Below are 17,773 nucleotides of genomic sequence, written 5' to 3' on the forward strand. Positions count from 1 at the left end.
TATATTAATTATTATATATATTAACAGTCGTAAGATTTTTTTATTTAATGTTAAAATAATATATATTAATATAAAAAAATTAATAGTAAAATATAAAAATAATTGTTAACAAAAATTTTGGTAAAATTATAATTTAATAATTAAAAAATTATTGAAGGGTAGGTATCTTAGAAAAAATAATTTAATTATTAATTTTTTAAAAAATATTTTAATAAAAATATAATTTAATCAATAAAAAAATAATTTATTAGAAGGGTATTTTAGTAAGCAAAATTTAATGATAAAAAATAAAATTTTTGTTAATGGATATTTTTTAAAAAATAATTTATTTTTCTTAAAAAATGGATAAAGTTAATATTAGTTAATACAAAAAATTTAAAATAGATTAAAGAGAAGGTTTTTTAAAGTTAGAAGGGAGGAGAATGTACATTTATAAAATAGAAGGGAGGGGGTGTCATTTTAGCATCTCGCAGGAAAGGGAAGTGGAATTTTCTCTTTTTATTTTTATTTTTAGACAGTACACAAAGAAAATAAGAATTAAATGCTATTTAAGTATTCTTTTGATGGTTTTTTTTTTTTGGAGTTAAACTCAAAATGATCCCTGAGATTGGCGTCGTGCACTAAAATCGTCCCTGAGATTTTAATTGCACCAATTACGTCCCTGAGATTGAAAAAAGTGCACCATATTAGTCCCTGACCTATTTTCCATTAACGACGTGATGACATGGTATGATGACGTGGACTGTAAGTGACACATGTCACTTCATGATTTGGCCACATGTAATGGTATGATGATGTGGTGACCAGTGACACGTGGCATGCTTATGTGGATGGTTGTGCCACGTGTCACAATGTTATTTGGCCACGTGTCGTAATAGTATTCGTCCACGTGTCATCCATTATGTCATTGTTGTATATGTACCAAATTAGCCCCTCACTTTGCATTAAGTGACTCATTTTAGTCCCTGAAATTGAATGTCGTGCACCAAACTAGTCCCTTCACCAGTTTTTCTCTTTTTTTTTTCTATAAATTCAAAATTCTCAATATTTTTTAATGCATTAATTTCAATTCTATTTTTTCACATGTTCTTCAAATAAAAGTGTTTTTATAAAATATTTTTTCTCTTGCGAATACCTTAACCGCGACTTAGAGTTGACGTGAAGGTTTTTCAAGCAACTTCACTACCATCTCCGACCTCTTTCAATACTTGTATAAAATATTTTTTTCTTGCAGATACCCCTAATAACCACCGTCTTGGAGTTGACGTGAAGGCATTTCAAGCTTCCCTCATTACCATCATCTCCGACCTCTTTTGTCTAGACTGCAGAGGTCAAAGATGGTGGGGAGGGTGCTTGAAATGCCTTCAATCTAACTCATTTACACATTAACGAAAACATGTATTTCATAAGAAAAAATGTTTATTTTAATTATTAATTTATTGTTAAAAATACATATTTTTTTATAAAAAAAATGTGTCTAATCAATTATATAATTATTTTTTTATAATAACATACTTATATATTACAAATTCTATCAATGTTAAATTATTAAAAAAAATTATATAATTAAAACTAAAAAGTAAAATCTTAAAAATTTTTATGAAAACATTTGTATTTAAATGATATATGAAAAAAATAGAATTGAAATTAGTGTATCAAAGATATTAAAATTTTAAATTTAAAAAAAATGAGAAAAAATTAGTGAAGGGACTAGTTTGGTGCATGACATTCAATTTCAGGGACTAAAATGAGTCATTTAATGCAAAGTGAGGGACTAATTTGGTGCATATACAACGATGACATAATGGATGACACGTGGACGAATACTGTTGTGACACGTGGCACAAACGGACACATGGCCAAATAACATTGTGACACGTGTCACTTACAGTCCACGTCATCACGCCGTTAATAGAAAATAGATCAGGGACTAATATGGTGTATTTTTTTCAATCTTAAAGACGTAATTAGTACAATTGAAATTTTAGAGACGATTTTAGTACATGACATCAATCTCAAAGACCATCTTGGGGTTTAACTCTTTTTTTGGTGACAAAAGTTGATGGGTTTTATAGTAAGATATGATTTTAAAGTTTTTAATGATATTAAATGCATAAAAAGGGAGTTACTTTTTCTATAATTAATGTTTTGTTTTCACTTTATATCAACTTAAATAAATTTATTTATATGGTCTGAATTTGACACATGTGTTTTTTTTATAACTGCATTTTAATCAAAGACATTATTGCGCTAAAGCTAGGTCGTTGCCCGGAAGCAACGCGCCGTGTGGCTCGAGTACGGTGTCGAAGCAAGAGCCGCTGCATCGGTGCCCGGATGTAGTGTTAAATGAGCAAGGGTTCTCGCGTTTTCGTGAACGGACGAGGGTAAATAAGCTAGTTCACAAAGGAAAAGGTAAAGGTCGAAGCGACAGAAGGTTGAGATTTGGGACATGGAACATAGGCACTCTAACAGAAAAGTCCATGGAGGTGGTGGACACCATGACAAGGAGGAAGATTAACATTATGTGCCTACAAGAAACGAAATGGGTTGGTGCAAAGGCTAGGGAGTTGGATACTTCTGGTTTCAAACTTTGGTATACAGGAAAGGTGAAGAATAGGAATGGGGTTGGAATAATTGTGGATAAGCAGTGGAAGAAAGACGTAGTGGATGTCAAGAGGGTGGGAGATCGGATCATCTCTATCAAACTTGTGGTGGAGGGAGGTGCTTTCCATGTGATTAGCGCCTATGCACCGCAAGTGGGTTCGGACGAACAACACAAGATAAGGTTTTGGGAGGATCTAGAGAGTTTGGTTCAAGGCATACCTTTGGGAGATAAGATTTTCTTAGGAGGAGATTTAAATGGCCATGTTGGGAGAGAAGTGACTGGATATGGGAGTATTCACGGAGGCCATGGTTTCGGGGTGATCAATGCCGAGGGTAAAACTATTTTGGACTTTTCCTCAACTTTTGATCTTCTCATCGCAAATACATGTTTTAAAAAGAGAGACGAACATCTTATAACCTATAAGAGTGGCATGACAAGCTCTCAAATCGACTTCTTCTTGTTGAGGAGAGTCGACCGGAAATTTTGCATTAACTGTAAAATTATCCCGGGAGAGAGTTTGACAACACAACATAGGGTGCTCGTCATGGATTTTCGCGTTGAGCAAAAGTTGAGGAAAAGACATCATACGAAGAACCCAAGGACGAGGTGGTGGCGGATGAAAGGGGAGGAACAAAGAAGCTTCCTAAGACGGGTAGGAGAAGAGGCAAAGTGGGATGGGAATGGAAGCGCGGAAGAAATGTGGAGGGAGATGGCAGAAGTTATTAGAAGAACAGCAAAAGAAAGTTTTGGTGAATCTAAAGGAATAGGACCAAGAGACAAGGAGTCCTGGTGGTGGAATGCGAGTATACAAAAAAAGATAAAGATAAAAAGGGAATGCTTTAAAGAGTGGTCTTTATGCCGCAATGCAGATAACTGGGAAAAATATAAGGCGGCTAAGAAAGAGACAAAAGTGGCTGTAAGTGAAGCAAGAACAAGAGCATATGAGGGTCTCTACCAGTCTTTGGGCACGAAAGAAGGAGAAAAAGGTATATATAGAATCGCAAAGAGTCGGGAAAGAAGAACGAGAGATTTGGATCAGGTTAAGTGCATAAAGGATAAGGATGGAGAGGTGTTGGCTCAAGAGGAGAAGATTAATGAAAGGTGGAAGAGCTACTTCTACGAGTTATTTAATGAGGGACAGAAGACTCTTCCGATCCTTGGTCGATTATGCACAAGGGAAGAAGATCAAAACTTTAACTACTATCGAAGGATTCGAGACTTCGAGGTAAAAGAGGCTCTAAAGCAGATGAAAAATGGCAGGGCAGTAGGACCTGATAATATCCCGATTGAGGTTTGGAAGGTTCTTGGAGGAAAAGGCATCAACTGGTTAACCAAGCTTTTTAATGAGATTTTAAGGTCAAAGAAGATGCCTGATGAGTGGAGAAAGAGCACCTTGGTACCTATCTACAAGAATAAGGGGGATATACAAAGTTGCGGAAACTATAGAGGGATTAAGCTTATGAGTCATACTATGAAGTTATGGGAAAGGGTGATAGAACGGAGGTTGAGAAAAGAGACACAAGTAACAGAGAACCAATTTGGATTTATGCCAGGCAGATCTACCACTGAAGCGATATACCTATTAAGAAGGATGATGGAGATGTATCGTAGTAATAAAAGGGATCTACACATGGTGTTTATTGATTTGGAAAAAGCGTATGATAGGGTACCAAGGGAGGTCTTATGGAAGGTTTTAGAAAAGAGGAGAGTAAGGATCGCATATATTCGGGCAATTAAAGACATGTATGATGGGGCCACAACTAGTGTGAAGACTCAAGGTGGTGTGACAGAGGAATTCCCTATTGGTATAGGATTACACCAGGGATCATCCTTAAGTCCATACCTTTTCACATTAGTCTTGGAAGTACTCACAGAGCACATCCAAGAGCCTGTGCCATGGTGCATGCTTTTTGCCGATGATATCGTCCTTATGGGAGAGTCAAGGGAAGACCTAAATAAGAAGTTGGAGTTATGGAGAGAAGCTCTAGAAGTGTATGGTCTGCGCATAAGCCGTAGCAAGACGGAATATATGGAATGTAAGTTCAGTCTGAGAAGGGAAAACTCCAATATAGAGGTGAAGATTGGAGAAAACATCCTGCGAAAAGTTAAAAGTTTTAAGTATCTTGGGTGCATCATACAGGATAATGGAGAGATTGAACAGGATGTAAATCATAGGATCCAAGCAGGTTGGTCAAAATGGCGGAGTGCATCTGGTTTTATATGCGACAAAAAAGTGCCTTTAAAACTTAAAGGTAAATTCTATCGCACCGCTATAAGACCGGCTATGCTGTATGGTACGGAGTGTTGGGCGGCTAAAGGGGAGCACGAACATAAGTTGAGTGTGGCAGAGATGAAGATGTTGAGATGGATGAGTGGTCATACGCGATTGGATAAAATAAGGAATGAAGATATAAGGGAGAGAGTTGGAGTAGCACCCATTGTGGAAAAGATGGTTGAATCGCGTCTCAGGTGGTTTGGACATGTGGGAAGAAGACCGATAGAACATCCAGTCAGGAGGGTGGATGAGATGGAAGATGGACAAAGGGCGAAAGGCAGAGGAAGACCTAAGAAGACCATCCATGAGGTGGTCAAACGAGATCTACATGTAAACGGTCTCTCTGTAGACATGATACATGACAGAGCACAATGGCGTTGTTTGATTCATGTAGCCAACCCCACTTAGTGGGACAAGGCTTTGTTGTTGTTGTTTTGTTTGTTTGCATTTTAATAAAAAAAATTAACACATTTAGATACACTCTCCAATACAATTATATATTGATATATCTAATTTTGTTCTTAGCCTATACTTTTTAAATAATTTAAAAATAATATATATTATTAATACACAAAATTATCTAACATGATTTATATAATTAAAAAAATATTAAAAATATTTAAAAAATTAGTTTGCGCATTAATATCATCAATAAAATATTAATATACGATTATAGTTTATCCAAAAAATTCTTTATATATATATATATATATATATATATATATGTGTGTGTGTGTTATTGTATGTATTGTATTATGAGTGTATTGTATTATGTTGTACCTTATGGTTTTATTATTGACGGTAAAAATAATGATAAAATTTCTTATTCATCCATCAAAATATTTCTACCAAAAAAAAAATTTTGTATCTCTATAAGACATATTTATTTATCTTTTCAATTCAGATATAGGAGTATTTATGGGATGGGTGAAATTGGGTATGATGTGACACAGATTCGACTCGAAATAGATACTAGACCTATTTGTTAGACCCGAATCCGATTCTAAATCCGATGAAACTTATACATTTTCGGGCCACGATTATATCGGGTGAAAACCGGGCCGTTAACATTATATTACCTTGATACCTTCTTATAAGTTAGCATGTGAAAATATCCAAATTTTTAAGACTCCAACCATTATTTGACATGGTAAAATTTACTTAGAAAAATATAACAAGAACCAACCCTTCTCTAAAATTAAAACATAACCATAATCAATAGTAATATTGTCTAATAACACTAAATATTTAAATCAATACAAATAACACAATATTATGCATTTTAAATATAAAACATTAACTTATAGTCTTATAATGACCAATAACACAAAATATTAAAGTTTACAATACTTAAATTCCACATAAGAATAGTCATCATTCATCTCTAATAACACAAAATATTAATTGTGTATGATGACCGGACCACTGGGCCGAGTTCGGGTGACCCGAGTTATGGCCCGGATCTGACAAAAAATAATGACCGGATCTATTTTTAAGACCCTTACCCGATTATAGACCCGATAAAATCACACCAAATTAATCCCTAAAATATTCGAGATCAGATCAGATCTTCGGATCAGACCAGACAATGTACACCCCTACTCAGATGGAATTTTACGTTAAAATCTTTTAAATAATATAATTCAACCCTAACTACCAAGGAAAAATAATACAAAGGGGGCCAAGTTAAATTGTAAAGAAAACACTTAAATTGCAAATGAAGTCAACATGATAATTAAAAAAGTTATAATTGTCAGACATTTTAAAATGAGATCAGATATTATTATATAAGTATTTCTTATTCTATAAATAATTCAGGAAAATTGAGAAAGTAAAGAACAACAACCTAGTAAGTAGTCTATATGGGTGTGAACTACAAGAACTTATTAGTTGTTAAATTATTTTGACTAGAAAGACATGGAACATTTGGAGTGCATGAAGAGCATATCCCTTGTACATTTTTGCAGGATGCACGTGTCTTCTCCCCATTGGTCGATGTTATATCAATTCCTTCCAAGTTAATATTGGTGCATCCAATGGCATCACAATTAAGTTGAACCGGATCTTCAGAAGTTGAGGTCCCTCTCACTTTGAGAAATGTAACATCACTCACTTTTACTGCTTTATCATCCTTCACTTTTTTCACTTTTATATCATCCGTTTTATATTGTTGGTCAATAATTACAGGGATATCCACTGCATCCATTATAATATTATCAAATATAATATTTTTAGCATATCCAGATCCTCCCTGATTAGGAAAAAAAAAGGGAAACAAATTATATTGATATTTCATAAGTTAGAAAATTTCTTGCATCTTCTTACATGATACTTAATTACATATAATTTAAAGAAATTCTTTTCAAATTAATTAATTTGCTTATATATAGACAACTAATTAAAGTGGATACTTATGTAGTTATGTTATTACCTTCCATGTCTTAATTCTTGCCCCATTTGTAGTTCTACTGAAGTTGCAATTTTGTACACGTATCTCTTGTGCTGTTTCATAGGCTCCATTTTTTCCAAGGCTTCCAATACTAAAATCATAAAAGTTTTTTTTTTAATATATGTAACTATAAGATGTTTTTATTATATGAAAAATAATATACATAATTATTATCTTAAACATTTTAATAAAAAATATTAATTTATCTAACTATTTTTAATTATCATCTTTATATAAAAATATCCTTATATAAATAGAAGACAATTAGTTTAGATAAACATATACCTGATTCCATGGCCAGGTCCACAATAAATAGAAGACACATTAATGAAAGAGGAACCACCATTAATCGCAATGCAGTCATCACCTACATAACAAATAAAATTACACATAAAATTGATTATGTGTTTAACTCCATAATAAGCATATGGGTATAATAAATATTTATTTTTAGAATAATAATAAAGAAAAAGAATATAAAACAAAAGATGTTATTCAAAGATTATTATTATCTTTGAAAATAAAATGTTTTTAAAAAATATTAAAATAGTGTAAATGCATTTTCAATAATGCCTATTTGATTTCTTCATTAAATAGAAATGAAAATTCCGTGAATTAATGTTTAAAAAAAGAAAAAAAAAGGTATAAGTATTTTGTGTGTTACCCGTTGTTATAGTAGATCCTGTAATAAGAATATTGGAGGAGGCCGAAATATCAATTCCATCAGTGTTAGGGCTTTCCTTTGGTGCACTAATTCGAAGATTAGAAATTTGTGAGTGATTACATTGGTTTATACTTATGTGACTTCTTGGACTATTCATGTGATTCAATGAATTAAGATCTAAGTTTTCACACCCATGAAAACGCAAAGCCTGCAAAATTTAATTTCCAACAAAATGTACTCAATTAATATGTGATTTGAAACAATAAAGTTATCTAAATTGAATTGGCTAATAATAATAAGGGTTATTATTCTCACTTGAAAATAAAATTAAAATAAGATGAAAACTAAAGTGAAGTCGGCTTCATGTAAAGTTGATATCGGAGAGTTATTATATAAAAATTCAGTCAAATTATCTAACGGCTCTCAAATACCAACTTCACGTCAAGTCTACTGCACCTGAGTTGCACCTTAAAATAAATGTTGATTAAATGAATCACGTACCGTTGGTCGGTTACATTTTTCACAACCCCACCATGAAGCACCTTGGCCATCAAATTGTCCACCTCCATTGATAACAAGACCCCTTATGTTTGAGAACGTGATCCATGCATCTTTCTCATCATCATCACTTGACCATTTCCATCCTTCAAGTTTTTTGGGGGCAATCACAGTTCCTTCAAGCTATATATATCACATCAAATTTTTTAAGGAAAAGTATAGGTAGACAATGAAAATACTAAACAATGTGAACAATAGATATATCGGATGTTCATTTCACTAGGTGTACGGATAGTTATTTTAATATTAAGATTTAAGTGGGTAATTTAGAAGTGTAGTGTATTTTTATTTGATTGGTGGTTGTTCATATTGTTTAAAAAAGTCATTATTTACCTAACACACACTCTCCTTTTTTTAAAAATAAAAAATAAAAAGACAACTTATTGTAATTATTAATTAGTGGGATTGAGGATGCAGTGTAAAAGATCAATTTGGAAAATTTAATTACCTTAATGTTAATTTTGGTAGGTTTGCAAGGACCCTGAAATGAAATGGGTTGCAACATGAAGGTTTTTCCTTTTGGTATGACAAGTGTTGGCGCATTTTGACTTGCATCACACACCGATTTCCATGCTTTCAAAAAAGCCTTGTAAATCACACAATCATAAAATCAATTAATTAATTAAATATAAAAACTGTTACATTATATTAGACAACGTTATACATTACTTTTGAATCATCAATTTGACTATTCCCATGGGCACCATAGTCAACAACATTGAAGCTGTTAAAACTTGCATGAGATGATGATGAAGATATTCGAGCACACAAGCAACAAGGTAAAACAACAATGGACACTATAAAAATGGCGAAAATTTGTGATTTCATCATATTTGAGATGTATAAAAGAATATCATGAATCGTAGTATTCTAGTTTAATACATACGATAAACTACAACTAAAGACTATGAGAGATAAAACCTAGTCTTTGTGATGTGAAAAGTAGAAAAAACATGACAATTTATACAATTTAAAATTTAATAACTTACGTTGGAAATTAAATTGTTAGATTAATTATAATTAGTGGCAAAACATATGTTACAACCAAGAGACTAAATAAACATTAGGAACTATATATATGTCAGCTATTTACTAGAATCTCAACTTAAGTTACATATATAATATAATATAATACTTGCAGCATTAATTATATTAGTGGATATTAAGTACTGTTATAAGATATATACTAGTGATATTAATTAATTGTTAGAAAAAGAAGAGAGAGTAATAGAAAAAATGTTTGTACGTATTTAAGTTGTGTAAAATGATATAATATAAAAAAGATTTATAGGTGCTAAGAGAATTGAAATAATAATAAAGTCATAATAAAGTCGTAATATCCTATAATAAAATCGTAATATCGATCTTATAATAAATATTCAAATATTCTATAATAAATATTTAAATATATTAAATAATACTAATTTAATCTAATTAATCATAATTATACTCAAACATTAATAACTAGTGGAAATTGAAGCTGCATGTAACATCTTTCAACTTTTTTTTTATTGTTTTTAACTCTCAATTTTTAAGGGGAGAAAAATCATAAGTTTACATGGACAACACAGCACCATAAAACAGAAACACAATACATAGAGTCAACAAAAAAAAAAATCTATTTTCAATGTTATATAATATGAGAAATATTAGCGAACTAACAGAATTTATTGTTTTTAATCAATAATTATATTAATATTTAAAAGTATAAATTAAAATATATTGTTAAAATTTTAGACTAAAAATAATAATAATAAATAATAAATTTTATTAATCTTTTAGTATGTTTTATATAATATATTGGATATATTAGATTCTCACTTTTTATTCAAATGTATTTTTTCTTCTTTAAAAAAAAGCACACACACAAAAAAATTCAATATCCTCCTTAATTAGTCAAATAGAATTTTATTATTTATTTAACTTAATGTATCTAAAAAATTATTATGGCAATACTTTTAATTGAATATTTAAACCTACAATAAAATTTTAATTATTAGTTGCAAATTTACCCATTTTTATTACTAAATCATTCCATTCTCCAAAAATTTCACATCAACTAAATCATCGATCATATTAATATTATTCAATTTCATTATGTAATTTAAATTAGATATTAAAATGGAAGATTGATCTCTCTCTTTTGACAAATTAAACCCTAACCTTAATTCATATCTCTTAATTACCTTTCTTGGATATATGCGTCTAATTTTGGATGCTTATTATTTGGCCATCAAATGGTGGGGAGTTATAGATCATTATTGTTCCTCCTTTCTCATTTTCCATTTCCATCACTACACTGAATAACTGTGTATTAATAAGCGCACAAAAACTTCTTATTTGACTACTAATAACCTTTATTAATGCCGTAATGGTGTGAGTGTTCACATAACTCAAGCACCATATATAATAGAATTAACCGGGGAAAAAAGCATCAATGTATTAAGAAATTCAATTATCCTTAAAATTTTATATATTTAAGGTGAGTGTGACGAGTTCTTCTAACTAAGAAGTTTAAATAATGTTTAATCACATTAAGAAAAAAGTCGATAATACTTTACATGATATAAAGAAATAGTGATGGCTATAACATACACACGCACCTTCAATATAATTCTCATCCATTAGACAATAAAACAATTAAAACCATCATCACTTCTTCCAAAGCTAGCATAATATGTGTTAATTATTTTACTTCTGATTAGATTATGCCATTTTGAGTGTCATGCATGATCATAATAATGCTTTAAGAACAATTGTTTTTCTAAAAAATGAATAGATTATTAATTATATAAGAAAATGAGATTTTTCAATGCATTGAATTCTTTGAAAACTGAAAGAATATATTATTTCATGCATGAAACCTTCTTTTTTTTTTTTACCTGACTAATGCTAATAGGTTATAACTAGTCTGATAATTAATAAATTAAAGACCAAACTTACACAACTATATATAACTCCTCTCTCTAAAATATTACTAGTTTTGTATAACAACATCAATATAGCACTAACTACATCATTATCGTTCATAAACTCTTTGAGGGTGGTTAGATATCTATATTATTTTGAAGTTACACTACAAGAAAATCGGCAGATAGCAGCGGATATTTAGCAGCGATTTTTTTCTACCGCTGCTAAATATGATCTGCCAGCGATTCTTGTAGTGATATCAGGAGACGCTACCAAATGATTTCATTTTGCAGCGGGTTTTTGATAACCGCTGCGAAATGTACCCGTTTTCCAGCGGTTTTAGGAGACGCTATCAAATAATCTAATTTTACAGCGATTTTTCTGTAACCGCTGCAAAATGTACCGTTGTAGAATGCATTGATATACGTTTTGCAGCGATTTTTTTCTAACCGCTGGAATATTATTTTTAACTTGAATTTCTTTTTTGTTGGTATAAAAAATTAATAGACATACATTCTCACTTTGTACTATGCTTAAAGAGAGTAGCTACGTTAAACATAAAACTTTCGATCTTTGTTGACTTTCAAAGAAGAATTTTAAATTTTTAAGATAAAATAAATAACTACTACAAAAAAATAAAGTATTTATAATAAAAATTTTGTTTCAAATTAAAAATTCTTACAAAAAATTGATTTTTTGTAATAATAATTGGTAATTGTTACAAAATAATAATGTTTAGTAACAAGAATATAAGTTGTTACGAAATATGCTAATATTTTGTAATAATTTAATTATTTTTGTTACAAATTATGTTGGTTTTGTAATGAATCGTTGTTTTGTTACAAATTTTATTATATTTTGTAACAAAAGATGAAGTAGTTGCAAAAATTTAAAATATTTTATAACAAAATATCTTTTTGCTTCAAAAAATCAAATTATTTTGTAACAAAAAATTAATGTCACAAAATTCAATATTTTTTGTAACAAGTTATTTATTTATCACAAAATACAAATATTTTTTGTAACTAAAAAATTTATTTTAAAATGTTAAAATTTTTAAGAGTAAAAAAAATTATTTATATAATTTTTTTAAAATAATTTTATTTTGTTTTAAATATTTTTTTAAAATATTATTTATATTCATTAATTATTTTTTATAAAAAAATTTATATAACCATGTCTTTTATAATTTTTGTCACAGTAAACAACAACATATATATATATATATATATATTTCAGTATCTATATTTTAATGGACATATATATCAAAAAAAAAGTATAGGGTACTAATAGATTATCTACTAACTTATTGTCAATAATAATTAATTATTATATTTTAAACACATGTATGAAGAGACACATTCAGAAAATAAACTTATAAAAATACTTTTATTAGACACAATTATAAAAAAAGCATTTTTATTAGACACATCTACAAAGACACTTCCATTAAACACAGTTATAAACAAGAGTTGACAAAAATGTTGTTGGTAACTTAATAGAATTGATACCAAAAACAAATGCTGCCTTATATATGTAGGTCCAAAGATAAAAAGGAAAGAGACACGGGATGTTTATGATTCTAAGAGCCTACTAACACATCAAGCAATCAATTAAACAAGTTTAAAAGTTTAAGTCAAAAGTTATTGTTAGCGGTCATTAACGGTAAAATTCTAATAAGTTCAAGGAAACACATTCCAAATGGCTACCACAATAACAACTAAGCTACATTCTTCCCTTCAATGTCTTCGTCTCCAACAACAAACCTGTTCAGAGAGTTAAAAGTAGGAAAGTTCAATGGATAGGTTCAGGAAGTTTGAGACAGTATAATATAAGCAAAGAAGATAGAGAAAGGCTCATGCTCACATGTGGAGTTGGGTATAGCGACCAAGTTTTAACTCACCGTTGGATTCAACCTTGGCAGAAAAAATACCATAAGTTTGGAGCTTTACTCTTGCATAATGAATAAAGTTAGGATGATTATAGTCATTGTCATCGTGTTCCATGAGGATATAGATCAGACTTTCTTTCCGGGTGCAATGACAACAGAAAACATGTAACCAGGGGGAGTAAAATTCCATAATGGTCCCTCAGATTGAGTCCGTGCACCAATGTTACTCCTGACTTTTGAGTTGCTCTAATTGCACCCTTCAGATTGAGCTCCATGCGAAATTCTGGTCCTTCCACCCAATTCCGGCGTGACTCAGCAGCCGGAGCGCTAAGCTAGCTGATGTGGAGTATCATCAAAGAATCTCCGAATTCCCTGAATTAGTCCCTGGTACCAATTATAAACCCTAAGTTGTTCTTCCCTCATCCTGTGTAAATTGGTTCGTCGTCCAGCTCAAGCTCTTCTTCCCTCTTCCTCTTATTCTTCTTTTTCGTCCTCTCCCGCCATGAGTGACAGTCACGCTTCTCGGAGGTCAAATCGCTCATCTGCGACCGAAAACTGGAGAGGGAACAATGTGCGTAGCCAGCGTTCAGTAGTTCCAGAGTGGTGTGGTTGTGGGTGCAGGCCTGTCTTTCGGTGGTCAGGGACGGAGAGTCATCCTAATAAGCCGTTCTTCGGGTGAAATTACTATCCAAATTATAATGTGAGTGCAATTACTGGCTGAAATTTCTAGTGTTGGTTAGTTGAGGTAGTTGTTTGATAACGATGATACATATTTGCAGACTAGTGGAAAGAATTGGTGTGAGTTATTTGTCTGGACAGATTCGGTACAGGATGAGGTGCCACTGAAGTCTGATGAAGAAGATGAGCATGGTGGGATGAAAATGAACATTGCATGGAAGGTGGGAAAACTGGAAGCAGATGTGAAAAATGTAAAGCTGATGGTCCAAGTGCTTGATTTAGGGGTATTCGTGTTATTTGTGTTTGTGTTGATGTTATTGTTGAAGGTTTGATTAGGGTGAGAACTGAAACACAGAACCAGTGTAATCCAGTTTATGAACAATGTAATTGACATCAGATTATTTTTGATATATTGAATGACTATTTGGTTTTGTTTTTGTAAACATAATTGAACACCCAATTATGTTATGGATAAGCAATAGTAGAAAAAGCTTACATAAGGCACAATTCATAACTGAATGACAATAAAAATAGTTCATATAAAATTCTGCAATAATGCATTGATGACAATAACAAGCCAAAAAATACTGAGCATTGTTTCAGCTAGATTCCAGCAACTTACTTAGTATTTAAAAGTTGCAGAGGTGTCTATAAATCACCATGACCAAACAAAAAAGACTAAGATAATTATTTCACAAAATATTACAATCTTTCATAATTTCAACCTAAAGCTAGGATCATAATCACTTCTTTTTTGGCGGTTTGAACCCTGGGGTGGGCACAAACTTAAGGAAGTTGGCGAGCCTTGTTATAGTTGCCTCACTAGCTCCCTCCATTGGATTGAATGATGCAGAGCCAGTTGGAGTAGGTGACCTTCTTCTAAGTGGCAGTTTCCCAGGTCTTGTAGGTGTGTTCCTGTTTTGTTCATGCTCCTGCAATGCAGACAATACATTACATAAGGCCTATAAAATAAGACAAATAATAAAAACACATTACATGAAGCATTATTAAACACAATACCTTTTGGGAATTTTCAGCTTCAGAGTATGAGGGCTGAGACAAATCAATCTCAGCCTGCTGGACATCCACTTCCATAAGATTGGCAGGAGCAGGGGCAGATGCAGTAGCAGTAGCAGACGCTGTTGCAGTTCCAGAGCTTGTAGCAGTAGCAGAGGCAGTTGCAGCTTGAGGTGCATTGGAAGTAGTTGTTGTAGCTGACGTAGAGGCAGTTGCAGTGACATTCTGAGCAGCAGCCTTAGGGTCTTTAGCAACGGCCTCCGCAACATTCTTCTTCTCAGCCTCTGCAGCTTCAGCAGCCTTCTTCTTCTCACACCCTCTTTTTGTATGACCTTTCTGCAAGCAATACTTGCAAGTGAATGGTCGTAGCTGTCTCTTCAGAGTGGTGGTTGGCTTTGATTTCTTGCTAGACTGACCTCCCTTATCCGCATCCTTCCTTCTCTTGGTTTGGAGCTGTCCAGGTTTCTTCTTAACCAAAGGTGCCAATGGTCTGTTGGCCTCAGATCTTTCCCATAATTGTTGGTCAGGTAAAGGATTTATGTGGTGGGAGTAAGTGGCTTTGTAGGACTCCATTGTGAGGAGCTTGTGGCAGAAATCCTCTGGCCACTTGTTCACCCTAGCAATAGTAGCACATGCATGCACACATGGGATTCCTGTAACACCATAATCAGCAATAACAATTAGGTGCATAGTTAATTAGACTCACTAGGCAGAGTACTTAAATAATTAAGTAACAGTTAAATACATTACCTGTTAGCATCCAAAAATGACAAGTACATAGCCTTTTCCCCAAATCCACTACATGGTGTGTAGGGTGTCCATGTACCTTGAACATCTCGTATCCGGTGTCTCCAGCCCAGATTGGTTGCCATTGCCTATATTCCTTCCTCAGCTTCTCCAGTCTGCTCTTGATCACTGGGGGAAGTATCCCCACATGATTATCCAACTTCACTTTATTTTTGGCCATCGTTCTCATTACGAACATCCTAACCTCTTCCAGCAGTGTGATTATAGGCTTCCTCCTAGCTTCCTTAATCTTTGCGTTGAATACTTTGCACGCATTGTTACATATTGAGTCTAACTTTGGCTTGTGACTGAACTGAGATCTTGTCCAAAAATGTGTTGCCCAAAAATTTTTTAGGTATGCCCATGCCTCCGGATTAAGCCGCTTCAACTTTTTCCTATGTTCCCTGAATTCCTCAAAGGTTGTGGCTCGTGCACAATCCCACAGCAAGCTTCTTAGCTCCAGATCTTTCCATTGCTTGTTGAAATTCTTCCACAAATGCCATACACAGAAACGGTGATGCACATTGGGCATCACCTCCTGTACATCGTTTATGAGTCCCTGCAACACAGAGTGGATGCAAATAATAATTAACTCAGATACAGCAGAGAGAAGTTTGTAGAATACACAGTTATATGCTCACCAAATTAGACCCTGACTTTTTTAATTTTCATCATAATAGTCCCTGACTTTTAATATTTTCACCATAATAGTCCCTGAGTTTCTATTAAACGCACCATAATTGTCCCTAACTTTTGCTATTGTGCATCTAAAGTAGTCCTACTCACATATCAGCAAGCCTCTTGCATGATCCAGTATATTATAACACAATGAAGCAACCAAACAGGAAACTAAATCAGAAGGGATTAGCAGCCATGTACCTTTTGCATATCAGATATAAAACACCAACCATGTGTCTTGTAATCTTCCAAATCTGCATGCAATAGTTTCAGGAACCATTTCCAGTTGGCAGTGTTTTCAACTTCCACAATTGCCCATGCAATGACATATATGTGGTGGTTTGCATCCTACCCAATAGCTGATAGAATCTGCCCTCCAAAGACAGTTTTCAGGAAAGCACCATCAAGTCCAATGAGTGGACGACATCCTGCCTTAAATCCATTCTTGCAACCACTTAAACACACATAAATTTTCTCAAATATGACATCACCGTTTGGATGTGGGATGGTGCAAATTTGGACAGTTGAACCCGGGTTGGTCTTCAGCAGTGTCTCCCCATAGTCCCTCACCATTGCATATTGTTCCTTTTCATCACCATATACAAGATTTCTAGCATCAGACAGTGCCCTTGAGATCGAGTTCCTATTCAATGACAGATCATACTTGGTCTTGAAGAAGGTGTTTGCATCACAATGCCTGAAGTTGGGATACTTTCTGACTTTCTTCACCAGCTTACTAGCAACCCTGTTACGATTGGCTGCTCTGTTCTTATCCTCCCTTGCACGGTTATGATCATCTCTGAAAGTCTTCACTTGCCAGCAAGTATCGTCTCGATCCTTGGAAGCAAAGATAACCCAACTGCATTCCTTCACCTTGCAAACTGCCCTAAGCCTCTTCCTATCATTTTTATTGAATCGAATACGCCTTCCCTCCTGGATGGTGTTCTCCCTAACAGCCTCTTTAAATCCCACTTCGTATTAAACTTCATTCCAACCTCTAAGTGAAGCTCCCCGAACCTAGCCCCCTCTCTAAAAACTGGAAATACCTCATCAGACTCGGTCTCCTCTTCTAATTCGTCTTCAAAGTTGGGTGGAGTTTTCATCTCCAATGAATGCCAAGAGTTGGCACCATCAGAATTGGTCCCAGGATCGTATGCATCATAATCATCATTCTTATCAGTTCCAACTTTCCCAAAATCCACTTCAACATTAGAATTACCCTCCACATAAGCATCGTCATCAACACAAATCTTCTCCTTCAT

The 17,773-nt window shown here is 33.1% G+C and overlaps 3 protein-coding genes across 3 annotated transcripts; all 3 read right to left on the bottom strand.

The window, feature by feature from the left end:
- Positions 1 to 6,753: 6,753 nt before the first annotated feature.
- Positions 6,754 to 9,379, bottom strand: LOC107647678 (putative polygalacturonase At3g15720). The gene is made up of 7 exons (XM_016351733.1): positions 9,221 to 9,379; positions 9,000 to 9,137; positions 8,495 to 8,674; positions 7,994 to 8,201; positions 7,615 to 7,696; positions 7,312 to 7,420; positions 6,754 to 7,131 (listed from the first exon to the last, which is right to left on the bottom strand). Exons 1-7 carry the CDS (start codon positions 9,377 to 9,379, stop codon positions 6,754 to 6,756), a joined length of 1,254 nt encoding a protein of 417 aa, XP_016207219.1.
- Positions 9,380 to 14,773: 5,394 nt separating this feature from the next.
- Positions 14,774 to 15,620, bottom strand: LOC148563088 (uncharacterized). Its single transcript, XM_088489745.1, has 2 exons — positions 15,051 to 15,620; positions 14,774 to 14,962 (listed from the first exon to the last, which is right to left on the bottom strand). Exons 1-2 carry the CDS (start codon positions 15,618 to 15,620, stop codon positions 14,774 to 14,776), a joined length of 759 nt encoding a protein of 252 aa, XP_088345871.1.
- A 38-nt stretch (positions 15,621 to 15,658) lies between these two features.
- On the bottom strand, positions 15,659 to 17,773 carry LOC148563089 (uncharacterized). Its single transcript, XM_088491161.1, has 5 exons — positions 17,558 to 17,773; positions 16,977 to 17,468; positions 16,713 to 16,859; positions 15,874 to 16,392; positions 15,659 to 15,700 (listed from the first exon to the last, which is right to left on the bottom strand). Exons 1-5 carry the CDS (start codon positions 17,771 to 17,773, stop codon positions 15,659 to 15,661), a joined length of 1,416 nt encoding a protein of 471 aa, XP_088347287.1.

Source organism: Arachis ipaensis, chromosome B6, assembly GCF_059453495.1.
Source record: "Arachis ipaensis isolate K30076 ecotype BB chromosome B6, ASM5945349v1, whole genome shotgun sequence".
NCBI lineage: Eukaryota > Viridiplantae > Streptophyta > Magnoliopsida > Fabales > Fabaceae > Arachis > Arachis ipaensis.